Source organism: Puntigrus tetrazona, chromosome 2 (genome assembly GCF_018831695.1).
Source record: "Puntigrus tetrazona isolate hp1 chromosome 2, ASM1883169v1, whole genome shotgun sequence".
Taxonomy (NCBI): Eukaryota; Metazoa; Chordata; class Actinopteri; order Cypriniformes; family Cyprinidae; genus Puntigrus; species Puntigrus tetrazona.
The window spans coordinates 4,154,366-4,179,453 of record NC_056700.1 but is presented as its reverse complement, the minus strand read 5'-3'; the positions used below and the strand labels follow the sequence as shown (position 1 = coordinate 4,179,453).

The window sequence follows — 25,088 nt, the reverse complement described above, 5'->3', positions numbered from 1 at the left end:
GGGAATCAGAAGCCCACCCTTACGTACATAACACACATGCACAAGTCAGTTTATTTCTATATGTGTGTGTGTGTGTGTGTGTGTGTGTGTGTGTGTGTTATGGATGCTGCATCGTGTAGCCTTATGTAGAAACAGAGTTCGTGAACTGCAATGATAATGTTTGCTGCCCATCTCAAAATTGGCAGAGCGATGCAGACAGTGGTCAGTGAAGCGTCCCTCGCTCTCCAGCTGGCCGGCTTCACTTGGCAATAGTTAATAGAATTTTAAGACCTTCATTAAAATCTGGATCAGACGCCTAATCTGATCTATGCATACGGTACATTAGTGAGTTATTCTCACATATCACTCACATGCGTGTTTCTGTGTTCGAGTATTAAAGGCCGAGGTGTCATTGAGATTGTAATGGTTGGTCACTTGTGTTTTAATATTTGCGATGACGCAAATTTTTAAGCAGGCACACATGACTGACATGTGGCTTTTAACATATAAACACTAATCCAAAGGTTAGCAGATGGTTGCAATCCAGCGATAAACAGCGATGGCAGTGTGTTAAGCACACGCTTTTTTGGTTTGTTTGTTTATTACTGAATCCTGCCGGACACGTCCTTTTAATATTTGCCATTGATTTATTTTTGATCAGCAGCTGTCATTCATTCGGTGTAAATGTACGATATTCTCCATTAACGCATGAACCGACACTATTTTTTAATTTGCGCATTTCGTTGTTTCTAACAAGCTCTCAAAACATATCAAAATTCGGGAAAGGTCAGCGCAGGCAAACAAACCCCGCAGTGAAGGATTCAGCTGTCATTTAGAGAGCAGTCGCTAACGAATAAATAAAACCTTGAAGAAGTCATATGGCTTGAAAAAAACCTACATTGCTCTGGAAGGTTTATTAAGGCCCATCGCGGACTGTTTCAGGCAATAATCGGATCTTACTAGAAATAAATGAGCAATTTCCTGTGGTTGGCAGTTGTGTCGTCCCTGTGAATAATCAGAGTCTATTCAGATTCATCTGCTCTGTGAAATTGTCATTGATGGAAAGGAACTGACCCTTGACTCTGCAGCTCTTTCGTATCAGTTCATATAGAGATTGGGGTATGACGCATTTTCAGTTTGCCATACAACAATAACAATATTTCTGGTTTTAAAATTCTAGCATAAATAACTGGCTCATGTTTTTCATGGGGGGTTTTTTTCTGGATCTCGGCTGACCTAAGCTTTACCAAGCTTCGAAGAGCCAGAATAATTTTTTTTTTAAAAACTTAAGAAAGTCATATACACCTAGGATGAAATATGAGGTAATTTTAATAGCAGCTAATGTTTTTGAGTGAACATGAACTAATTCACTGTGTTTAACATGAACTAAATGAATGACTGTATTTTTTATGAACTAACATCGAATACGAATAATGTAATAAATGTATTGTTAATTATGTTAGTTCATATATTAACTATTGTTAACAAATGCCAGTTTATTGTAAAGTGTTAACGTTTGAACTAATCGAATCTGTACATTTAATCATTTAAATAAAACCTAATTCATTGGTGCATTTTTAGTATGTGTCCCAAAAGATTAGAGCGAAACGTTTAAACTTTACCTTATCACTTAATTTGAATGAATTCATTTAATGTTCTACAGTACATGGCTGTTTGCAGAAAGACATCCAGACACTACAGTTTTACTCACATTTATCATAAGACATGATTGATAGAGTCATTTAGTAACGTGGATGATCGCTCCAGTGAGTTTTGGAGACAACAACCTCCCAGAACAAGCATATACATAAATTACAGTCTCATCTGCTTGTAGCTGGAATCGTACATCAGGAGAAAGAAGGGCAAATAATCGATGCGCAAACTAAATAAGAGCGGTCCCAGTACAGATCCCTGTGGAACACCCCTCAGTAGTGGAACGGTGACTACAAACTTTCACATCTTGCGTTCGTCTTCTTAAAATACGACTCCATTCATTGGTAGAAAGGGTTAAGTATAAGTACCTAATGGTTGACTGGATGCTGTTGTAGATCATTACAGCAGTTAAAGCGAGAGATACCTTTATATCCATCGGCTGTAGTCATGGCGGTGTGTTCAAGTGCAATTGTTCGACCCGGACACAGGTGACATCAATGCAGTCAGCTTCAGCCACCGCTAATATTTGATTGCTGGCTCGATGTGCTTCAGCGCGTCATATTAAAGCCCTCGCATCGTTCTGTCAGATCCTTATTGGAGGAAATCTGCAGGACACCGGTGGACCGGATCGGCTTGCTCGCTTGCTCAAGATAGCGCTGTACACTTTTCAGGATGGTCCAATGGTGTGCGCAGAACATTGAGCAGCGGCAGCCATTTCATTCGTGGAAGTCTGGCACAGATACCTTTGCTTTTAGGTTTTGAGGTGCACTTTTCCTGCTGCATTTGAAAAAGTCACATCTTTAGGGTTTAACGCGATGGTTTCTTCGCCCACTGTCCACTCGCCAGGATCCACCTGATCCGTGCTGGTTAAGAAAACACAGAAAAGCAGACTATGAAAGGCTTCACACCTCCCCGTCCCCAAAGCCCTCCCGCCTCCTGGCAGTGTTTATCCTGTGATCCATGTTACGGCTGGATTTGTAAGAGAAACACCAGTAAGCCTCTTTCCTGGCAGTTTTAATGGCATATTAAAGTACCGGTTAATGCTGAAATGTCATAGTGAAAGGTTAGGGCACAGTTTACATTTTAGTGACATAATGCGCAAGCAGTACATGACAGATAATGATATTGCCGGAAAATAACACGTACGTGAACATATAGCAGTCTAACGGAAGATGTTTAAATATAGGCAATTTCTTTATGCATACATTTAAGCTTTTCTTTTTTATCAAATTAATTAAATTTAAGCTTATAAACATCTTAATTTGTATTAAAAAGAGAGAAAATGATGTTTAGTGCATATAACAATCCACACTTGCACATGTAACATTCTTTGAACTCCACTGTTTTGATTTTTAGAGGCAAAATTTGGGATATTTATCCAGCATCGCCATCAGCTGATCTCAAACTTTCTTCTCAAATGAAAAGGAAGGTTGTAAAACACGCGCTGGGAAGTCGTCTGCTGGGGAAGTGCCACACGGATCGTGTTTAGAAGAGTTTCGAACATAAACATTTGCTTCTAGTGAGTTTCTCATGTGTGTTTATGTGGTGTACACACTTGTTCAAACGTATAGACAGTACACTAACTCTTTGGGACTACATATACTTAGTATTAGTAGACTTTTAGGGGAGGGTTAGGGTTGATAGAATAAGCTGATATGAACTTGCAATGATATTTATAGCACAGTCGGTAACGTGCGCTGGGGAGCATCAAAATAAAGTCAATCTACTAACACTATAAAGACTGCTCATTGATATGGAAGTTACTCAAGAGTTAATAGAACTGACCTCAGCAAACAATAAAACAAAATAACAATGAAATATTGCATGTGTTTGGTTGTAAAAACACTAGATACATTTTATTATTGGATTTAACGCCAGCTGGACACGCATTCAACATGTGGAGGGAAAAACAACAACACAAAGAAACATGAAAACACCAACGCTGCCGCTGAAGTTTATAACGTGGTGCTCGTCCTGAACTCACTGCATGATGCCGTGACCTACATTTCTCAGCCGTGATGATATTCCCAGCATCAAAACCATCAGATTCCAGAGTTCTGCATGGCCCTGGGACCGATTTATCTCATCTACTTCACTTAAAATCACGTAAAGCACAAGTGGAAGACTAAAATATTACATTCTATTAAAAAAATTCCCAAAAACTCCAACACAAACAGAAAGTCTTTGAACGGTAAACGTAACAGCAGTAAACGCTACCGGTTCTTTCCCTTCACTAAAAACACCTAAAATAACACTTAAATGTTTATTCTCCTAAAGGAACCTGAAAAAAATCAGTTTACAGTTGAGATTACATTCGAGACTAATGCAACGATCAACATTAGTACGTCAACAAAACTATAAAAAGTAATGTTTGCAACATTTAATTAATTAGAATGTTCACCTCGAAACCATGCATTTATTTATATCATAACTTAATTCATTCAGGAGGCTAAGTTGACCTATATCTCTATATCCAAATCTCATTTGTCATGAAATTATTGGTGTCTTATGCGAACAACGTGCTTTTGAAAGCTCAACTTCAACCATAAAACGATCTGTGCTCATAAACAGCTGTAGAGCGAGTATTCTCACACGACTGCAGGCTTAAACCCTGAAATATATCATACTTCATCATAAAACAAGGCTCACAGGCAGCACGCTACTTTCAAAACTACTTTTTGTCTACTTGAAGTGTTTTTTTCTCAGGAACGGTCTGCATGTTGTTAAACAAGCCCCTGTACTCCAGAAATGAGTCGGGGCACTACCTTGACTGTTAAGCCGTGATTCTGCGCATCAGTAATGTAGAACACAATTAGAATTTTACAGTTCATTTAGCTGTGACTAAAATCTTTTGTGTGCATGTTATGCCGATTACAGCAATTTGGGAAGAACAGAGACGCTGCTTCATGAGTGTTTTGAGTGCTTTATGAGCCGGAAAGCAAGTCTTCACAATGACAGAAAAACCTTACAGTTTTTTTAGTAATAATGTACTGCTTTGGCTGATTGTTTTTTAGTGTTTTATAGTTAAAACGAAAGAAATGTTCTTAAAAGCAACCCCAAGCATATGATCAAAAAGCAAAATGCATGCAAGATCAACATCCTTATTGGTCACGGTTATAGCAGGTGGCCTTAAATACTAAGTACTTACATAAACATAAGTGCAATGTACTTATAGTGTTCATATTGCATTGCAAAACACTTTGGCTGCTGTTGAGGTGGATACGGGTAAGTTTAGGGACAGGTTTGGTGGTACGGGTTGGTTTAAGCGTGGGTTAAGGTGTAATGTATGTACAGAAATTAACTGCAGACGTAACTATATAAAAGGTATTTAAAACCTAATGATTCATTACATGTAAGTACATAGGCCACCTAATACAACGGGACCTTATTTTTCAAAAACATTGCTTCACATTGCAACCTGCGGGGTGACATTTTATAGTTATAAATGATTAAAAGCACGATAATGAGGCTAAATATTTACCGAAAATGTCACTGCTTTCTAATTCGCTGCTTATTAATCAACGGTTAACGGTAGTTGTTATGTTTAAGTATTACAGGCACTACTATAGCAGAATAAGGCATTAATATGTGCTTAATAAGCACTAATAATCAGCTAACATGCATGCTAATATGCCACTAGTTTATAGTAAGAAAATCATAAGCCACGCATCATGAAGTATCAATCATGCCGCACAAATGGTGTGGGATGAATTATACGAGTCTGTATCGCCTAGCAATTTAACCTAAAAGGAATAAATCGGTAAAAATGATGTGGGGACAATATAGTAAGACGATGCTTTATAGCAGTGATTCATCGGCACAGACACGTCTGATTCAGGTCATCAGCTCATTAGCAGAGGCCTGAAACGGAAGCGTCAGATTCCAGGAACGGAGAGACACAAACATACAGCGTCAGGCTGCCGTCGTGTTACATGCCCCGCTGACTCTCGGCAGAACCACAATCATGCTCCATTTATTTTAAAGCAATTGGTTTGGATGTCCATGCTCTTCCTGAACTAGACGCTCCAAACAGAGACAGATGTGCAGGCTGCTGCAGGAAGAGGGAATTCCTCTCTGGAAACTGGAGCACACAAAAAAAAGAGGGATTTGCAAAAGAGAGAGAGAGAGCGAGCGAGCAGTGGGCCGAGCAAACGCTTTGATCTGCTGTAGCTGCAAGCTGAATAACAGAGGGTTAAAATAGCTCAGACAGCTGCTTTTTTCTATTATCCATTCTTTTTGGGAATGCTCATTAGCATTGCAAATAGTGCAAGAACAGTATTCATGTCTTTTTTTTTTTTTTTTCTTCTCGCTGCACCCCTTTCACTCAAACTCCCAAACGTGTTTTTGAAAAGAGTGAAAAAAGCGTTTAGGGACTCAAATCTTGATGAAGAAAATTATAAAGCACGTAATGAAGATTTTTTTTTTAGGCACTCCAATTTTACGCACTACATTTCGTGTTTTTCAGCTGCTGACAAGGACTGCTTCTAAAAATATTAAACGTTTTAATCCACGTTGAATTCTGTATCTTCTGGCGCCCCCTGCCGCACACAAGTGTCTTGAGTGAAGATAAACCCGTGACAGTGCTATAGACAACTATATGGAGAAATTATTTGAACAGTGCTATTGCAAGCACGTCCTCTTTCTGTTTGCCCTTTCAACTCCAATTGTAAGATGCTTTGGATAAAATCGTCTGCAAAACGACTAAATGTAAATGTGAGATTTTAACCAAAACTCTGCAGGACAGTGGTTCTCCAGGACCAAAGCTGGTCGCCGCTGACCTGGCTTCAGCAAGGCCTGAGTGGAAAGCATCAAACGCCTCAAAAAATCAAATCCCCGGGATACAGTACAGATTTGGCAGCTTCTGGATTCCCCAAAACTAAAACGACCTTTGAAGGGAACCGAGGTATCCTTGTATCTTCTTCGATAAAGGTCTTTCATGGCTGGATACTTTTCGGCCTCATTGAATAAAATCTACCTTTCTAATCTAATCAAGCTTTTCCCAACTCCCAGTTTAATTGCATAGATCGTAACAAACCTGTGTCAAAGGTAGACCTCCTGAAGGGAATCGATACGGCAGGTGCTCATTTTGGGATGAAAAGTGACCCAGAGACTTCTCAAAGCTCAGTGAAAAAGGTTCCAGTAGGACTTTAAGGTGTAGCATGTAGGTCAGCATGTTACATGTTTTTATGCTTGAGTAGTCAAAAACTTGTCTTCTATCTTAAACGCGTTGCATGAATCAAATGAACATGTAGTCCATGTAAACCCAAGTGAAACTGATTGTACCTTATTTTGCAGATAACCGTGACCAGCGCCGTCATCAGCAGACCCAGAGGTTCATTAACCCAAACATTGCTTACTCGCGGTCAACTGGTCCAGAGATGCGGTCTGGAGTTTAGAAAACTAGAGTTAAATAAGCACCTAGAAAGACTTCAGTCCTCATTACCTCGTTCTGGACTGTTGTGCAATCACTTTTTTCTGTCATGCAGTCCAGTGATTTCAAACTTGATGTTTTTGATGAACGACCGACAAGCGTCAAGGAAGTATGTTTTGGTCCATATTTCATGTGCTCTATGTGCACCGATCAAGATTTATAATTTAATAAAATAGTTCGAAGTCGATTGCTTTGTCATTACGAACTTTTTAAAGCATCAACGTTTGGGGGAAACAGGCTTTTAAAAAGGACAGAAACAGAAAAATATATTTCTTTGTGTTTTGAAGAACTATGTAATTTTTTTTGTGAATTATCCCTTGTGCTATTTTTAAAAGTTGCATAAAAGCAATCCCATTTGCAATCGTGTTAATATTTGTAACCGCAGCACTCTTTCTTCTGTGATTTTGCTTGGTTTGCTTGTGACTGCTAGCGGCTAAACGAACTACACAAAAACTAATTTCACAATTATATTCCTAAACGTATTAATTTGGCCTGAAATGGCAGAGCGCCGTTTGGAACCAATGACCTGCCCGAAAGAAAAAAAATAGTTTTTAAAAAAGGCATTCATTAACCAAAAAGAATACATAAAAGGTTCCAAAAGAGCATAAAACCCATTCAAATACATGCAAAAGAACAAACAGTCTTAAAAATAAAATTTATTAGCATCTCTCTAATGTGTGTATAAATAAAAACATTTATAAGAAATAATGCATATACGCATTATGAGCTGAACAATAACTGGATTATAGGTGATACAAAGGAGAAGAGGCTTACTAACCTCGGTTTTTTTTCTCTCTTTCTTTGTAACATATTCAGTTTCTTAGTATATGTCTGTGAGAATGTACCTCAAAACTCAAACTTGTCAAACGATATGCATATCTAGAAGTTTCAACACTACATTCGGTCAAGAATAAAAGAACGACAGAAGTTCAACAGCAACAATGGAGGAGACAACATGGAGTTTTGGCAGTTCTACAATTTTCAGTTAAGAGAGAACTTCGCAAAACGGCTTCAACGTCGACAAATTAAAAACGGTGACAAAAACCGGTGACCTGATATGTAACTGATAAGTGCCTCACTGTGACGATCTAACTCCTCCTATAGCGGTCGCACCAATGCGTGTGCTGTTTTTCTTAAACGCAGCACGGTTAAAACGATCTTTAAAAGGTTTTATCTTCTATTTGAGAACAAAAACCTTTGTATAATGAATAAAAATGCACAAAAGTGGTAAAATAAGATATGTTTTATATTGCTAACAACATCTGTCAGTATATGCATGAGACTGGACCTTCACCGTAACATCGTGATGTAAAGATCACTGTAACATCTGTAATGCGATCACTCTGTGGGCTCCGTAACATCCGAGTTTCTAAGGCAAACCTCAAGAGTTAAGACCTCCTCCTCTGCCGTTCACAACACGATGGTTTTGGTCATGCTTTCAACACACAATGTGGTTTAAATAAAAATCTATTTGACAGGTTTGCACACGTAACCAAAAAAAAAAGAAGAAAAGAAAAGCTGTCAGTTGTTTTGGTCTAAAGGTGAAAAGAAATTAAAAACGACATGGACGTGTAACACCAAAAATGCCAATAATTACCTTTTAAACAGCAACACTGTATGACGCCGCCACCGAAAATAAACATGGAGTAACAATGCTGAACTGGCGTTTGTGTTTGTGTTTGTGTGTTTCCCCTCGGAGTCCGTATTTGTAATGCCAAAAAAAAGCTTTTAAATGGGGAACACGAAGTCGAACGGCTCATGTGACGAAGCGAAACGGAGCAAGAAGAGAGTGAACTGAAGGAGCAGGAGATGTGCCGGTGCATGATGGGTAAGAGCATGAGAACCCCGGTGACCTCTAAAGCCCAATGGAATGAAGGAAGTACACAAGAACTCTGACGGTGATGTGCTCTCTGCTCATCCCATGTCTTTAGAGTGCAAAGATACCCTTATTTGAACGTGTTGTGTGATGCACTCACACACACACACACACACACACACACATATACATATAGATAAGTAAATATATGTATATATATATGCATATGTGTCTAGCTTTGATGTGTCCGTAACTAAAACTCGGAGAACTCCTTTGCGCATTTTTCTGTAACAGATACACGAATGTCTTCCTCTTCGTAGTCGTCAAAGTTGCTCGTGTCTCCAGGACCTCGGCACTTTGGTATGAACGGCGCCTCCACCTGGAGGGTGACAGGACAAACTCAGGTCATCAAAACGTAACATAACGCCTCGCGCTTCTCTTGCACCCAAGCCTTTGTTTCAATGCAATATAAAGCCGCAATTTACGTGTTGAGGAATTAAAGAATTTCCAGGTTTAGAGAAAAGGAACATTCGACCACGATGGCAATAATGTTCACATAAAAAAGGTGCATGCAAGAACATACAGTGAACTAACTACTTATTTCATTTATGCATAATATGCTATTACAAGCTTTTAATAAAGACAGCGGGCCTCGTTTATCAACGTAACGCAGTCCACGTGCCATTCACGGAGATTCGTACGCAGCCAATCACATCGTACGACTCGCGCGTTGATAAATGCGGCGGCGGCAGAAAACAATCGTTATTTGAAAATTGCATGCCCCTAAAAACCCGCACTAGAGCTTATGACACAAGAAATGAAACCCGGCCAAAAGGAGGAAGCGGTCTCTTTCACATCATGAAAAAGAAATTGATCTTAGTCCTAAAACACACATTAACCTTGTAAACGCAAACAATGAGGGTACATTCATTTCTGTAATTTATATGTATGCCGAAATATAAGTACATATAAACAACATGGCCTCTATTACTCCACAAATACCTTTTTAATAATTTTAACGATACTCAGAATAGAACGAGTATGAAAACAAATAGTTCTAAATATATCGGTGTAAAATCAATCGTTAATAGATGAAATCTGCCTGATTTAAAGGCACTAGAGTTAAGGCGCTAGAATTAAAGTTGTTTTTGTGTGTGTGTGTGTGTGTGTGTGTGTGCGTCGCAAAAAAAAATTTATTCTTATTGCAGTTTTTTTGTTAACCTGTTAATGTATTTATTTAATTCATTTTATAACTATCCCTTCTAACCTAGTTCTAACCCTGCTAGTTAACGGTTGACTAACGAGCTTCGGTCAAAATCCTGTCATTGTACAACTCTCCAGCAGATTTATATGCTGTGTGCAACTTTGGTAGATCAAAAAAAAAAAAAAAAAAACGCACACGAGCTCAATTTTCTGTTGTACGTTCGTTTAGTAAATCAGGCCCAATGTGACTTTCAAGTACTTTAAGCACTGTTTTGGGTTTTTTTTGCTGGGTGTTTTAAATTTCTACTTGTGACAATAAATAGAAAACCCAAAAAAACCTAAAATAAGATTAAAAAGGTACAGCTTTCTTTGTCTCAACCTGTGTGACACGTTATTATACCAGTTTTAGATTCCAACTTCAACACCGCAGTAAAAACTACTAACCTAACAAAAAGTTGTTCGATTAAAATTAACGGCGGGACAGCAGCATGTATATTAGACTCCTGTCACTTTAAGATGTAACGGATAAATGCAGCACTCAATATGGCGGTTGATACCGAGCATCGTACCTTTCTCTCATAGATGGCTATCCAATCCGTCGTGGCAAACCATTTGTGGTTTTTGATATCATTGACTCCATTCCTCAGGTTGCCGTAGCGTTTGGTCAGGTCCACCTGCAGCAGATTCCTCAACAGATCTTTCAGATCAGAACTGAAGTGCGAGGGGAATCGTACCTAAAAAAAAAAAAACACGTTCAAGATGCCATTCGCTTTTTATCCGAATGAATCGAATGGCTTGACTATATGCATGCGTGTGCAACTTGCAAGTACCTTTCCAGACACAATTTTCTCATAGATCTGAATAGGCTGGTCTGCAAAAAATTGGGGGTATCCAGCTGCCATTTCATAAATGAGAACGCCAAGGGCCCACCAGTCCACGGCCTTGTTGTATCCCTACATTTGAGAAACAAATGAGTAGTTTCCCCAGCTTGCAAATTTGGATTTGGGTGAATGTAACAGATCCGTGGATTACCTTGCTGAGGATGATCTCCGGTGCCAAGTACTCTGGAGTCCCACATAAAGTCCAGGTTCTGCCTTTTACTCTTTTTGCAAAACCAAAGTCTGTTACCTGTGTGAAAAATTATACTTCAGCCCTTTTGGTGATACGTCTCATCGTTTACAAAATAGCATAAAACACGGTTATCATAACACAAGTCAGAACTGTTGTCCGCCTGCTGCACTTGCTCTGCATGTAGTTTGTTGTAGTATGCATACAGAGAATTAAATGCACTTGACATAATTGCACTTTGAGAACATTTAATTTTACAATTTAACGTACACACAAGTGGGGTTAAGTTAAACATTTTAGTTTGAATTTTATTTAATACCGTGCGCCGTTGCAGTGCGCTAAATAATCAGTAATTGATTTATTCTTTGAAACTTTAGTATTAATTACAATGCCTTGATTAGTGCACGGTCACAGCCATAAATGCAATGGTATTAATAATCGACAATGTTTCGGTTTTGAGCCTTGGTTTCCTCTTTTTCGGTTTTGGCCAAGAATTTTCCTTTCGGTGCATCCGTGCTGAGAACGGCTATTTTTCACAGCCGATATGGCAGGCCTGACCTACTTGACTGATTTTTTCTCACAAACTCAGAGTGTTCTGAAGTCAATTACCCTTTTACTAACAGTGGACCCAATAAGGAGGACTTTAATGTTATGATCAGAGTCGCTGTCTTCACTACAGAGAAATGCTGTGGAGATTTCATGGTTTTTTTTGTTCGAGCTCCTCCTGACAACAGCACCAGGGATTTTGCCAATTTTTCTTCACCACTGTATAAACTAAATGGCCAAAATGTTCATTTTACCGTTTTGTCTTTTCAAAGAATCAAGCAATTTCAATTATTATTGGCTTCTTTTAGCAACGTTCTGCAGTTTAACGGCTTAAAGCCACTTAATGTAATGCCTTTGAGAAGTACTAAAACAGAGTGTTTTTAACGGAAACTATTTGTTGTGAAAGTTTGAGAAGCATATTTAGGAATAATTACGTAGACGTGACAAACCACAATATGACTTAAGATGAAGACGTTAGTAAAATAGTGTTTTGTGGGCAAATAGTGGTCTTGCAAATAAACGCAGCCTTTCTGAGCGGAAGGGAATTATTTTAAAAGATTAGAAAATATTACAGATCCCAATTTGAACATTATGTGTGAACGTTATCACATTATTAGTACGTTATTACAACACTGACATTAATGGAGCTTTTATTTTGACGGAGGAAGTCCTCAAATGTTTTTGTTGTTGACAGCGGCAGATTCATAAGTTATTGTCATCCTTTGAAATGCTTCCACACGTTATGTTTGCACCTCTTTTTGTCAGTATTCAGTACAATTTATTCATTTCATTTTCCACTTTTGGCTGATCGTTCGGTGCAACCCTAGAAATACGTAATCAAGCAACAATATTGATATCACTTTGCTCTTTTAAACAGACACCGACAAAATCCACTCTCCTCACGAAAGACCGGTCAACGCGCCCCATGCCTCCATCCCACACAGGATCTTAAAAATGCATTACAGATGTGCAAAAAGCTGCATACGCATTGCTCATCACCTGGGTCTTTATAAATCCTGGGTAAAACACCCCGCATGCAACTCTACCTGCAACGATCACAAACTCATTCTTGAGTTCTCATAATTCCTCTAGTTACCTGTATATATCCATGCTGGTCAATGAGTAGGTTTTCAGGTTTCAGGTCTCTGTAGATGAGGTCTAGCGAGTGGAGGTACTCAAAGGTCAGGACAATCTGTGCAGCATAAAACCGTGCGTGTGGTTCACTGTCAAGCGAGCAAATCACAAGAGTTAGAGACAAAGAACGTTTTATCAGAGACAAGCATGCTTTGCCTAAACCTGTGCTGGAGTTTAATGCTAGCTCAAACACGTCTTCGCTCACCTAAACCTTCCGATTCTTCTAAGATGTGAGAACATCTCTCCTCCTGGTACATACTCCATCACCATATACAAGTTAGAGTTGTCCTGCGAGAGTCAAGTCAGAATTAAAACGGGTTCGCAGATATGGATTTTTAGAAGTCGCTACTCGGCTATTCAAATTTCTCATTGAACTTTAAATATTTACACATTTATGTTTCGCTGCATCTATATTCATCATCAGTAAGCTGCCGTGTCAACATGCTTTTAAAAATACTGCGTTGGTCGTCTTGGTATTGTATTCATAATTCAGTGGTGCTAAACGCAATCCTCTCAAAATGCTTCTATGATGCAAAATGCATGTAAACAATCAGTTACTTTTTAAGAGATCATAAATGGAGGAAGCAAAATATCTAATGTCTGAACAGAGTGCAGTCTATTAGATCTGCCGCCATTAATAATCAAACAGCGATAAGAGAAAAATCATTACTCTCGTCTGGAAAAAGTGGAGGAGAGCTTTTGTTTTGAAGCTATATTTAGATAGCTATATCTAAATTGTTCCGATTTGAACTTCTAATCACTTGAAATGAATCCAAGGATTCTTGAATAAACGTCATGTTTTCATATTCTTCCAAAACACAATCTTTAACTTCTTTTCGTAAAACCATGTTGCTTAGCTGGGAATGGGACATTAGAAAAATACATGTACAACATGGTTAAAATGTAACTAAACATTTTGCTACAAAAAAAAGACAAATTAAAGAAATAAAATGCACAACTTTTACTTTCTTGGCCAAACGCCGGCCGATGCATCCATCGATCGCTATATGAACTGAACGTAATATGAAGGCGCAGCACAGTACCTTAAAGGCGTATTCCAATCTGACGAGGAACGGGAAGGATACTGCTTGTAATATTCTCTTCTCATTTAGCGTATGCTCCACTTGTTTCAACTTCACCACCTACGAAAACAACAAAGATTAAAACCGAAATTCGTACATCAAACGCTGCGTTTACTTGATTGCGATTATTTGATCGCTTGATTATATTTCGATTATAACTTAGATTTCGAAGAAATAGCCTCCGAAAGCACCGTTGAAGCATGCGTTTCCATGGTGTGAAACAAAGGAATCACAAATACCTGCATGATTACAACCAACCTTTTGTTTGTCCAGAATCTTCATGGCATAGAACTGATCTGTGGCCTTGTGTTTGACCAGCATGACTCTCCCGAAAGAGCCCGTGCCCAGCGTCTTCAGTCTGTCGAAGTCATCTAAACCAGTTGTGCTCTACAGGATCAAATAAAACGGGTAGATAAACGGTCCTAAAACGCCACATCATTAACTCGTTTCAGTCACGGACAAAAATATTGGCACCCTTGGTAAATATGATCAAAGGCGGCTGTGAAAGTTAACCTGCATTTTTAATCCTTTTGATCTTTTATTTAAAACGTTCTAAAGAAATCTAACTTCATAATTGGACAAAAAGGATGGGAAATAACATGAAACGTTGGACAATTATTGGCCCCCCTGGATCTCCAAAGTATATTCCCATTCATGTTCACAGGGTGATTATGAACATGAAATCATCCGGCCATGGCTTCCTGTACGACAGAAATATTAACAGGAGGAAAATCCCTTAAATCATCCATCACAAGGAGAAAGAACAAAGAATATATTTGTGTTGTGCAGCAAAAGATAATTCAGCTACACAAATACTGGCTTGAAGAGCTAGAGAAGTGAAAATAGAATTTCAACCGTCACGTAAATAAGAATTTCCAATCAACATGTTTAAATTCTTCATTTTAAATTTCTTATTTGAAAAGATCTGGACAAAAGCATGAACAACGCAGATTGTCACAGCCTTCTTTGATCATATTTACCAAGGGTGCCAATATTTTCGGCCATGACTGTATATTACCACACTACTATAATAAAAGTAAAACACACTGAATTACTTTTAGATATAACGATTAAAATAAAAATAAAAAATCAACATTAGGCAGTTTTCTTATAAAAACAATGTTTCTATTCCAATTCGCTGATAAACAAGATGACGATATGGTTAGAATTTTGGGCTGAAATTGACAGTTCGTGTCAAAAACGTCACGTTTTTCAATCAGCTGTTTGGACTCTCATTCTGACGGCACCCATTCACCGCAGAGCATCCAATGCAATGCTACGTTACTCCAAATCTGATGAAGAAACAAACTCATCTACATCTCGGGCTACCTGAGGGCGTTTTTGCATGAACAATTCTTTTACATTCACTTTTTGGGCAACACTCGCTACACTATTTGACAGGATCGTCCGATCACATGGACTAGAAGTCACCGGCTATTGAAAATTAATGGTGATCGCAATGCTCTAGTCGCTGAATGTGGGAATAAAGATTAAATAAATCAAACACACCTGTGGTGGCGATTCCCATTTTCTCAAGAACTCTTCTTTGGCTTTGGCTAGAAACTCTTTCACTGCAAGGAAGAAATGCAAAAATCAGAACGGCAACATTATAGCTGAAAAATAATAATAATAATAATAATAATAATATTTGAGTTGCCAAATAAATAAGGGAGTATTTTTCTAGTGCTAATACTTTCTAAACATGAAAATCAGGCAAATCTCACAAGGGTTGTCATGGACACCAGAGGTGAAAAAGAGTTTTTGTGAAGCATGCATGTATTTTATTAATTAACACAGGAGCAGGGCATCCAAAGTACAAGTTAAGACAATCCCACATAAAACAAACAACACAGCAGACTTCAGTTGACCGCGCCGACGGAAAAAACCAGGAGGACAAAGAGCCAACGATTAAATACGATGCAGCTTTTCTTGCAGAATTTACGCAAAAGGTTTTTTCCGTCAATGCGGCAACCTAATGTAATCGTGATCATACCAAAAGTCTCTACAGATCACCAAGGATTTTCAGGAACATTGACCCACATGGATGGGATGATGAAGAGTCAGAGAGAGAAAAAGAGAAAGACAAAAGAGAGAGATAAAAGAAAGACAATCACGTCAGTTAGGCGGCGCAAGACATGGATTAGATGTGACAAAAAAAGTACACCAAAACGACTAGACGAAGCCAACGGCGATAGAAAGACTCTTAAAAGTTGATCGTTTACGCTGAACGAGACAAAGACGAGTGCTGGAGACAATCTGGGGATGTTTACGAGCCGAATGCACGGAAACGGGCTTCGTTTCTGACCGCTAGCCCGCGTCTCTCCGACCGCTTCGAAGGCTTTTACAGCAGCAGATGTCTCCTCACCGTCTCATCCTTTTATGGAGTGTTCTCGCTCCGCAAGCATGCCGCGGCCTGGAATGAACCGTTTTGTGAAGAAGAAACGCTCGCGAGCGCCATGCTTTTAGAACGGCTGAGACGCTAGGGCTTCGTTTTCACGCTGACGTACAGAAAAATGCGTTTGATTGGACAAGAAGGGCCGAGATCGTCTGACGACCCATTAAAGGTTACGGAGGATTAAAACGGCAAACTGAAGGACGCGCATAGTTTAGTATTTATTTATTCGTTCATTTTTTACGCCATGTCAGCGTTAAGGCTGATCTCTGAATAAATTAAATGAAACGCGAATCAACAAAAAGTTATAAAAAGATACTTCAGATGCATTTTAAAATAAACGTATCAAATAATTCTTTTGAAGCAAGGGGTTCTATGTTTAAATTTACCTGAAAATGTATTTATTTTATTAGACTATTTTGCCTTGATGCATGCTTCAGCGTTTTTTCACTTTTTAACTCGATCTTAAAACGAACGAAGAGCAGCAGCTCAAAGAGAATAAAAAATACATCTTATACATGCCTTGAATTAAGGGTTGCTTCTACCATAAATTGTCCTTGTTTCTGTAATATATCTGTGTGTGTGTGTGTGTGTGTGTGTGTGTGTGTTTGTGTGTGTGTGTGTGTGTATCGTCTATATCCACGTGTAGGTCGTTTTCCTATGAGGACTTTTATTTAATCAAATTGTACTCATCCACCTATCACCGCTTGATTAATAAAACAATATTGGTTTTATAAAGCAGTTTTTAATTTGCAACTTAGGCATCGTCAGTTACATGTTACGCATCCCGCCCCTGATTGTCCCGAGCACCGCTCATCTCGGAGTAAAACACGGTGAGCGTGTGCTTAAACGAAGTGTTGATTGCAGCTGATAGCATCAAGCCTTTCAACTCGGCTAATGACTCTTATCCTCTGTAGATGACAAGCCGCTCGGGTCAATGACAAAAGCTAAGAGTACTTGGGCATGGAAGCGCTTTGTAGTTTTAAGCTAAAAAAAAAAATACAAATCGAAAAACACCTTTCCCCCAATTCGAAGCAGGCAATCCTTGTGTTTTTCCTCTTACGCTCGCGCACGAAAAACAAAAACACTCTGTTCGTGGAGGAAAAGAAAGACTAAGCTGGTCTTTTGGCTGTTTTTGGGCAATCATCAGCTGGTCAGGCTTAGATCAGCTGGCTAACCCAGATAAAAAACAGTCTGGTCGAGATGAAAGACCTTCATGAACCAGCTATGACCGGCAACCCATCTTCGGCTGGCGACAGAGACGGCTGGTTGAGTTTAAAGATGTACTACGGACATAAAAATGTTGAGTACTTTCAATAAAAGGTCACGTATAACACCATATAGCAACAGATCAAATATTACAATTCTATAGTAACAAATACTACGATTAGACCGTTCTATAAAGCACTATAAAACACTTCAATTGCCATGTCACTGATTTAACCATACAGGTCGTGTGTATTGAATTTTGGTGTGTTTTGTGTGTATTAAACGCCCACCACAGAAATAAAACACACTTCTTTTCGCATGAAGCATAAAGTACATGAACGCAGATATGTCCTCATGAACAATCATGTTTGCGATTATTGAAAATGCGTGTCAAATTAACTTCAATTACGTCTACTATATAACACAGAGCACCATTTATTATTACTGATTATTAGGAAGCACACTAGCATTGTAGTCCTTACAAAGCACATATTAACGCCTTATTTTGCATAACCATATTCTAGACCCCTTAATCCACCCCATACCCAAACTAACAAGAATCAAAACTATCAATAATCAGCAAATCAGAAGCTTATTGAGGGTAATATGAGCTCGACACCGAGCCTAACGCCCTGTCATTTTATTAAAACAACAACAAAGCTGTTTTTGAGCTATTTTTTCAGGCTCGTCCCATGCTTAGCAACTACACCAGGCGTTTAATTAACTTAATGGCTTGATGTTGTTTACTAGAGGCAGCCGTTGACAGGCCCGACCTGACAGTCGGTGCTAATTTTATTTATTCTTTCTCCAGCCCTGCTTCTCCAGCTCAAGACGAACAGATCAACCGCTCGGTTTTACGCGCATTATCTAAAAGCGACCGGAGATGTAGAAAGCGCGTGTGACCGATAAGAAAGCGAGTGTTTCTCCTGATACAGGCTAGCAGCGGGGCCTCTAGCCTAGCAAACGGCTTATTAGCTTCCGACCTTTCGGCTCTGTCGCGAAAACTAACCCGTTTGCGCGGCCCTCATCGCGTTTTCACGTTTCACTTTATATTAGCGTTTCGATTCGTCTGGCTTACGTAATGAACGCTAGCCCGGCCGCGGGCCTTCGATCAAGCTAGCTCCGACTCCTTTCGCGGCTTCTAGGTGGAAAACAACTACAGCACGGCGAGGAAAAACACGAAAGCGTTTTCGTGTCCTACGGAGAAGGCGGAATAAACGGCGTTTCGTAATAAAAAACGCGGAAACCTTTGACATACGCGCCCGCTGACCGGCTAGCTCGCATTAGCCTCGGCTACAAAGTGAAATAAATAACGCTAGCGGCGTCGTAAGAAGAGCGAGGACTTTCGGGAGGAAGGCGTCTCGTGATATCGGGTGAATGAAACGCTTACCGCTCTCCAGTTCGTTGCCTTTCTTGGCAGTAGCTGCGTTTCCCATAATGCGCGATTCTCCGCGGCGCTACAGACGACGGCGAGTCCTTGGAGGAGGCTTCCGGATCTCCGCGCCTCGGCCCTGTCTCACGGATCGACTCGACGGTCTACGGCCCGGGGAATCGGCGGCGGGACGGATCCCTCGGCGGCGTTGGTCCTGCGAGCTCTGGTCTGCTCCGCCACGGTGAGCGCGGAGTCCCTTGACTTTCTCACAGCGCTCTTCACTCGCTGAGACTAATCTTCCTCTGCTGCGGGAGAGACATGGCGGTCGCGAGCAGAAGGAGGCTTCATACTGCCCCCTGCTGGACACGAAGGAGAACAGCCTCTGGACGGCACGTGCACGAGTTATTAAGTGTTTATCATAAAGTAATAAATAATGTTTATTAGCAATTTACTAGCAATGTTTGTTTTTTGTTTCTTTAAATAAATAAAAATAAATAATTATATATATATATATTATATATATATTTAGTTCATTCATTTAAAGAAACAAAAAACAAACATTGCTAGGGTTTGGTCTTATTTATTTAATATTAAAAATAATATAAAGAAATTAGAACAACAAAAACGTATAGAAAAAGGGTCAAGTGATAATATAATATAATATTATATTATTTACTTTTACTATTTTTATACATGCATTCATTTATTAAAAAAAAAAAACATTGCTAGTGTTTGTTTGGTCTTATTTATTTATTTATTTAATTTTTAATAATAAATAAATAATGTGAAGAAACAAAAAAACAGATATTAAACCAATGGCCGGTGTAAAGGGGTAATGTTTTAATTTTATTTTAATATTTTAATATTAATATTTTATTTTATTATATTATATTATTTACTTTTACTATTTTAGTACCAATACAAAATATGCATTAATTTCTTCATTCATTCAAAAAAACAACAAAAAACATTGCTAAAATTTGGTCTTATTTATTTATTATATGAAATACATGATATTGGTTTATTTTTAATTTTTATTATTTATTTTTTGCTTATTATTTTAGTATGATACAATATATGCATTAATTATTTAACTAAATATAACATTTGTTTGTTTATTTATTAATTCATTCCAAATGTTAATAAAAAAATAAAAATAAACCAATGGCTGCTGTAAAGAAAAAAAACTTTGCTAATGTCTTATTTATTTTTAATAAATGAATTACATGATATCATGTACTTTTTACTTTTAATTTTTATCATTTATTTTTGCTTATTTTAGTATCAATATATATTATATATATATATATATATATATATATATATATATATATATATATATATATATATATATATATATATATATATATATATAAATTAATTAAATATAACGTTTGGGTTAACAGTCCTCTCCAGGCTGGGGTTATCCCCATCGCTTGTGCACTTTTTCTCTACCACATCCTTTCTCTATTAAAGCGCTTGGACACAGAGCTCTCTGAACAGCCGGCCCCTTTCGCAACGACCTCTTGTGTCTTGCCCTCCTTGTTGGAGATGTCTCAAGTCAGCAGTCTTATCGTGTATCCCAGAGAGCGCTCAAAGGCCTTTGCAGGTGTTTTGAGTTCATCCCCTGGCACCAGGTGTCTTCAATACCCAACCTTTTCCTGAGATCCTGAATTTGGGATTTAGCTGTTAGTTATAATCATCAAAATTGAAATATATCAGTCTGCGTGTGATGAATGAATGTAATACACAAGTTAGTGAACGTTTTGGTGATATTCTGATTATACTGCCTTATTTAACAAGAACAGAGAGCTGAAAGAGACTGGAAAGATCCTGAAAGAGAGATAAAACCTGCTATTTTTACTTCATTACGGTTACTTTTAATGTAAAAGCCATAAACACTTGATCAAATATCTAGTTTGTTATTGATGAAATCATCCCCCTAGATTATATTATATTATTTAGCCTTAATAAAAAGAGCAGTTTCGTCCTTGTATAGTTCAACTGATGTGATCTGAAGTTAATTAAAGAAATGCAATACTTGTAATATAAATCAGCGCAGTAATCTAATGATAATGTAGAAGATGCTGGCACGCTGCTGCTCATTAATCTGTGAAATGCACTTTAAACTGGAGACAGACACACAAAAAAGAAAACTCTTAAAGTTTCTTTTTTCTTCAGTATTTGCATGGTATTAGTCCTTCCGTGATCTTGCATGATTAATTTTCATAACTTTTTCCCCACGTCTTTTACATGAGTATATCCGCAGTCTATCCACTAGATGCCAGCAGAGAAAGGTGAATAAAAAGTACAAGAAATATTACATACACACACTCCTTGTTTTCTGCTCCTCTTCTCTCTAGCCGTTTGCTATATGTGTTAATACAGTATATATATATATGTGTTAATATAATGTGTTAATACAGTACATATTGAATAATGCATAAGGAATTGTTAAATGTCTTATTGAAAAATATATGACAGTTTAATGATTTAAAATAAATAATAATAATGCACTTAACAATATATAGCTTTACGTAAAAATATAGTACTGTGTGTTTAACATGCAACACATGTGTATATGTGTGCAAGAAAATATAGAGGCTATTGTGATATAAGCTAATATAGCAGTATTATTTAAAAGTTAAATCTCATTTTCCATCCTCCCAGTGTTGAGCTACTTTATTTCAGACTTGCATCACTGAGGTCACACCTTGTCCGAAAGTACATTTTCAAATAGACGTTGCCTTTATTAATAAACCACACGTATGAGGTCTAAACGGTTAGTGTATTCTCGCCTAAAAAGGGCCGAAACAAGTTATGTGTAATAGAAATGGATAGAGTATAAAGTATGAAGTATACACTTTGCTTGGTTGGAAATAAGAGCGTGTTTGGGATCGGTGTCTTGCTGTTCGAAGCTGCTTTTCGAGTCAGAAAAGCATGTATAAAAAGGCAGGAAATGATGAAAAAGTTTCACATTAAAGCATCGGGCAGGCTTGGATTGAAGCTCAAATTGACAATGCATGAGTTATTATCATCGCACACTGTTTTATAATGTACTACGATACCCAGGTGCAAAGACCAGAAAACCCTGCTAGTCTAACAGTAGCTGGAAATAGCATCCATCACTAATATGCAATTTTCAATTAACATAAATAACATAATAGCTATTTGTGCCTAGTGTAAACAGCCTCCATCTAGACTATATATATATATATATATATATATATATATATATATATATATATATATATATAGTTGGGGTGCAATTAAATACAGCAACTGCATTTTGTTATTTTATATGGGTGGTAATTAACTTACAGTGAATTGGAAAAAAGAAAATGACTAAAGTGATTTCTTTTACTATTAATGCAAAATTTTAATCAGTGAGGCAAAAAGTGATTCTCTGCAGCCTAGTAATGACTCGCAGCGAGGGATGCAATTGAAAATCAAACAGCAGAGCACGTAATTGTCATGGAAATACAAAAAAAGAGAGGATTTTACTTAGAAATGTGGAAAAAGGAGGAAACGCTTCTCCGCTTCAAAGGGGCATCTAACCTTGAAAAAGCAAGCTCTTATTAATTTCAGGTTTGTACAAGTTCTTGTTTTGCTATATTTATAATATGGCATTTGCGTCATATCAGTCGAGGAAGAAGAGATCTGTTTAGCTGAATATTAGCAAATCTGATACTGATTTTATGCAGTTCATAATAAAAGTCAATACAGTGACTTTACAGCCTATAAAAGAACAAGCTATTGTCTGATTCGCTGTACAGCGCCAACAAAAAGGCTTCCTTACAAGCTTTTTTTCTTCTTTTAGCACTTATTGCTCATAGCATCTGTTGCTATTTACACTTAATGCAAACCATCACTTCCTTCGACATCCACAGCAGAAGAGTTGGTTTCTGAATGAAGAGTTTTGAACGAATCGGCTGAGAGAATGATTCAGTTAAATTCATCACTCGCTCAATAGCCGAAATAGACCTTTTAAATGATTCTTTGCCACAATCTTCTGGCCATTTTAGTTTCATATTTAAAAACATGCACATTTTTTTAATGTGTGGTATATAATATATAAAGTATATAGCCCAGCATAGCCCATGCATACATTACAGTAGCATACTGTAAAATATAGCATAATGCAAGTTCCCATATGGATATGTATTTTAGCATATTCCCATGTATTTTGGTTCAATATTGCGTCTCAAAGCGTCTTGTATTAGGTGTTGCTTCCCATTGATCTCCCGATGCCGACGTCTGCCTAACTCTGACTTGTCTGGAGTTCATCCTGGGACCTGGTGGCCTGCCGACAGTTTGTATTTCCCACTTGGCTTATGGTTTATGGCCCGTGTCTGGTCGCCGTATCCTATAGTCCAGACATATGAGGAATGCAGGATATCATTGTCACATGCAGCGAGCTCATTTAAAGTTACTGTAAGCCTTTTGGCAGCTTCCTGGACAGGTTTTCGTCTTGTTTTCACATCAGCTTTTGACAGGTGCCCTGTTCTTTCAAACGTTATTGTGGAGCCTCTTTGTTTCCACTTGTTGATAAAGGCTTTACTGAAAAAGAGGCTTTGGAGTTTTCAAACCATCCTTTGTCCAAAAACCCTTCCCGTTTTTTTCTGGATATCCCTTGCCAATTGTAGAAAAGACAAATACTACTAAAAATAATTCCATTTCAGATTCTTCATTAGGCATATATATATATTTCTATATATTTTTCTCAGTATAAAGATTTCCTGACCTGTGAATTTCGATGAAATCGAAAAATCGAAAAAACTCCAAAAGTCTCCAAACTCCACTCAAGGGGTACATTTGCAGGACAGCGACTACTAAAAACAGACATCTTTTCCTTTTGAATTTTTTAAAGGTTTCACATGGATGTGGCAACATTTTCACACCGATCCAAAAAACATCATGTATGCCAGGCCAGTAGATGGCGATGTGGCTCGATAAAGAAACGCTATGCGCATTCTGTACACGTGAACGGCACACATAATACATGTATGTATTATGTATATATATATATATATATATATATATATATATATATATATATATATATATATATATATATATATGGCATCACTATTTTCACACAGAGATGATAACGGTATCATTTTCGAAAACTCGCACTCCGATGCTTGTTTTCAAAATGGCATTTTCAAGCAAACGAACGACCTATATGCATAAAAACTTTTTAGTTGAAAATGCAGCTGTGTAAACACCCCGCTCACTCGTACTGTAGGGAGATGATTAATCAAAATCATTAATGTCTTCCTTTGCCTTGGTATCATTGCATCTGTGATGTTTGAAGGTCATTTCCTCCAAACTCTGCAACCGTCTAAGAAGTGACTGGATTTTTAAGCACTTAATCTTTAATTGCTGCCTGCATTTTCTCACCTGAAGATCTCCGTGCTTGTCTTTAGGCCTTCCTCACCAAGTGAGCACAACTCTGTCGGTTTAGAAGGATCAAGTGTAAGTGTCGCAAAAGTCTGATGGCTGTGAGATGAATGGCGCAGAGGATGGACCATAGGTGCTTCTGAAAGCTGACAGTCCATCTGTACCGAATGATATCTCTAGTGTTATTCTTTCAGTTCTCTCCCTCAGGCAGTGCTGCAGCTGCTCTCCTAAGTTAAAATGAACACACTCCATCCTTGACTTCACAACTGCTTCGATGCGTCTCGGAGTTTGCCTGGAAGAGATCGGGCAGTGGTGTTGAATGGATGGTGTTTAACCTCTCACAAATCATTTACTGACAGACCTTAAAGGAACAGCTCACCATCTCTCGCTGTTGGACCGTGTGTCGTACAAGTCTTTGGGTAAAATACCCAAAAAGCAATCCGCTACAGATTACTGCGTGCACAAATCCAAATAATTGCTCACCACGAAAGACAAAGGACAGAAGTGTATGTGATTACCATCAAGTAAACATGCAAAAACTAAACACAATTCCTTTCTTTTAGTCCAAACAATAAGAGAAAGGACGGCAGCGTATGTAATTATTTGATGTTGTTTTCTCTTGATTAGATTCTCGACTAGCTCTGCATAGTAATAGGCTACTGCTGAGCAAATGACTTTGGTCCACGAACGTTGACGATGACACTTCTGCGTACAGTTTTTTGGCTGTTTGCCGTTTATCTCCATCTTTACACGACGCCAAATTAAGCGCGTGGAAAGCTGAGCTCAGACGAGAGGTGAGA

At 38.2% G+C, this 25,088-nt stretch overlaps 1 protein-coding gene across 2 annotated transcripts; it reads right to left on the bottom strand.

The window, feature by feature from the left end:
• Positions 1-7,706: 7,706 nt before the first annotated feature.
• On the bottom strand, positions 7,707-19,298 carry prkacbb (protein kinase, cAMP-dependent, catalytic, beta b). Of its 2 annotated transcripts, XM_043260728.1 has the most exons (11): positions 18,904-19,298; positions 15,906-15,914; positions 15,422-15,483; positions 14,171-14,299; positions 13,874-13,972; positions 13,036-13,118; positions 12,793-12,919; positions 11,115-11,210; positions 10,913-11,035; positions 10,652-10,816; positions 7,707-9,258 (listed from the first exon to the last, which is right to left on the bottom strand). In XM_043260728.1, the coding sequence occupies exons 1-11, from the start codon at positions 18,947-18,949 to the stop codon at positions 9,133-9,135; spliced, it is 1,065 nt and encodes a 354-aa protein (XP_043116663.1). In that variant the 5' UTR covers positions 18,950-19,298; the 3' UTR covers positions 7,707-9,132. The 2 variants fall into 2 exon arrangements, with proteins under 2 accessions (XP_043116663.1, XP_043116672.1); XM_043260737.1 differs by lacking the exon at positions 15,906-15,914 and having other exon boundaries at positions 18,904-19,296.
• Positions 19,299-25,088: the final 5,790 nt, after the last annotated feature.

What these genes read in the sequence shown, in the direction of transcription:
- prkacbb (XM_043260728.1), bottom strand. Translation starts at nt 18,949, where the DNA reads ATGGGAAACGCAGCTACTGCCAAGAAAGGCAACGAACTGGAGAGCG. An exon ending in AGATTCTGGACAAACAAAAG is followed by an intron (nt 13,973 to 14,170) that starts GTTGGTTGTAAT and finishes TTGTTTTCGTAG; the next exon opens with GTGGTGAAGTTGAAACAAGT. An exon ending in TAGCCATCTATGAGAGAAAG is followed by an intron (nt 9,259 to 10,651) that starts GTACGATGCTCG and finishes GTCACCCTCCAG; the next exon opens with GTGGAGGCGCCGTTCATACC.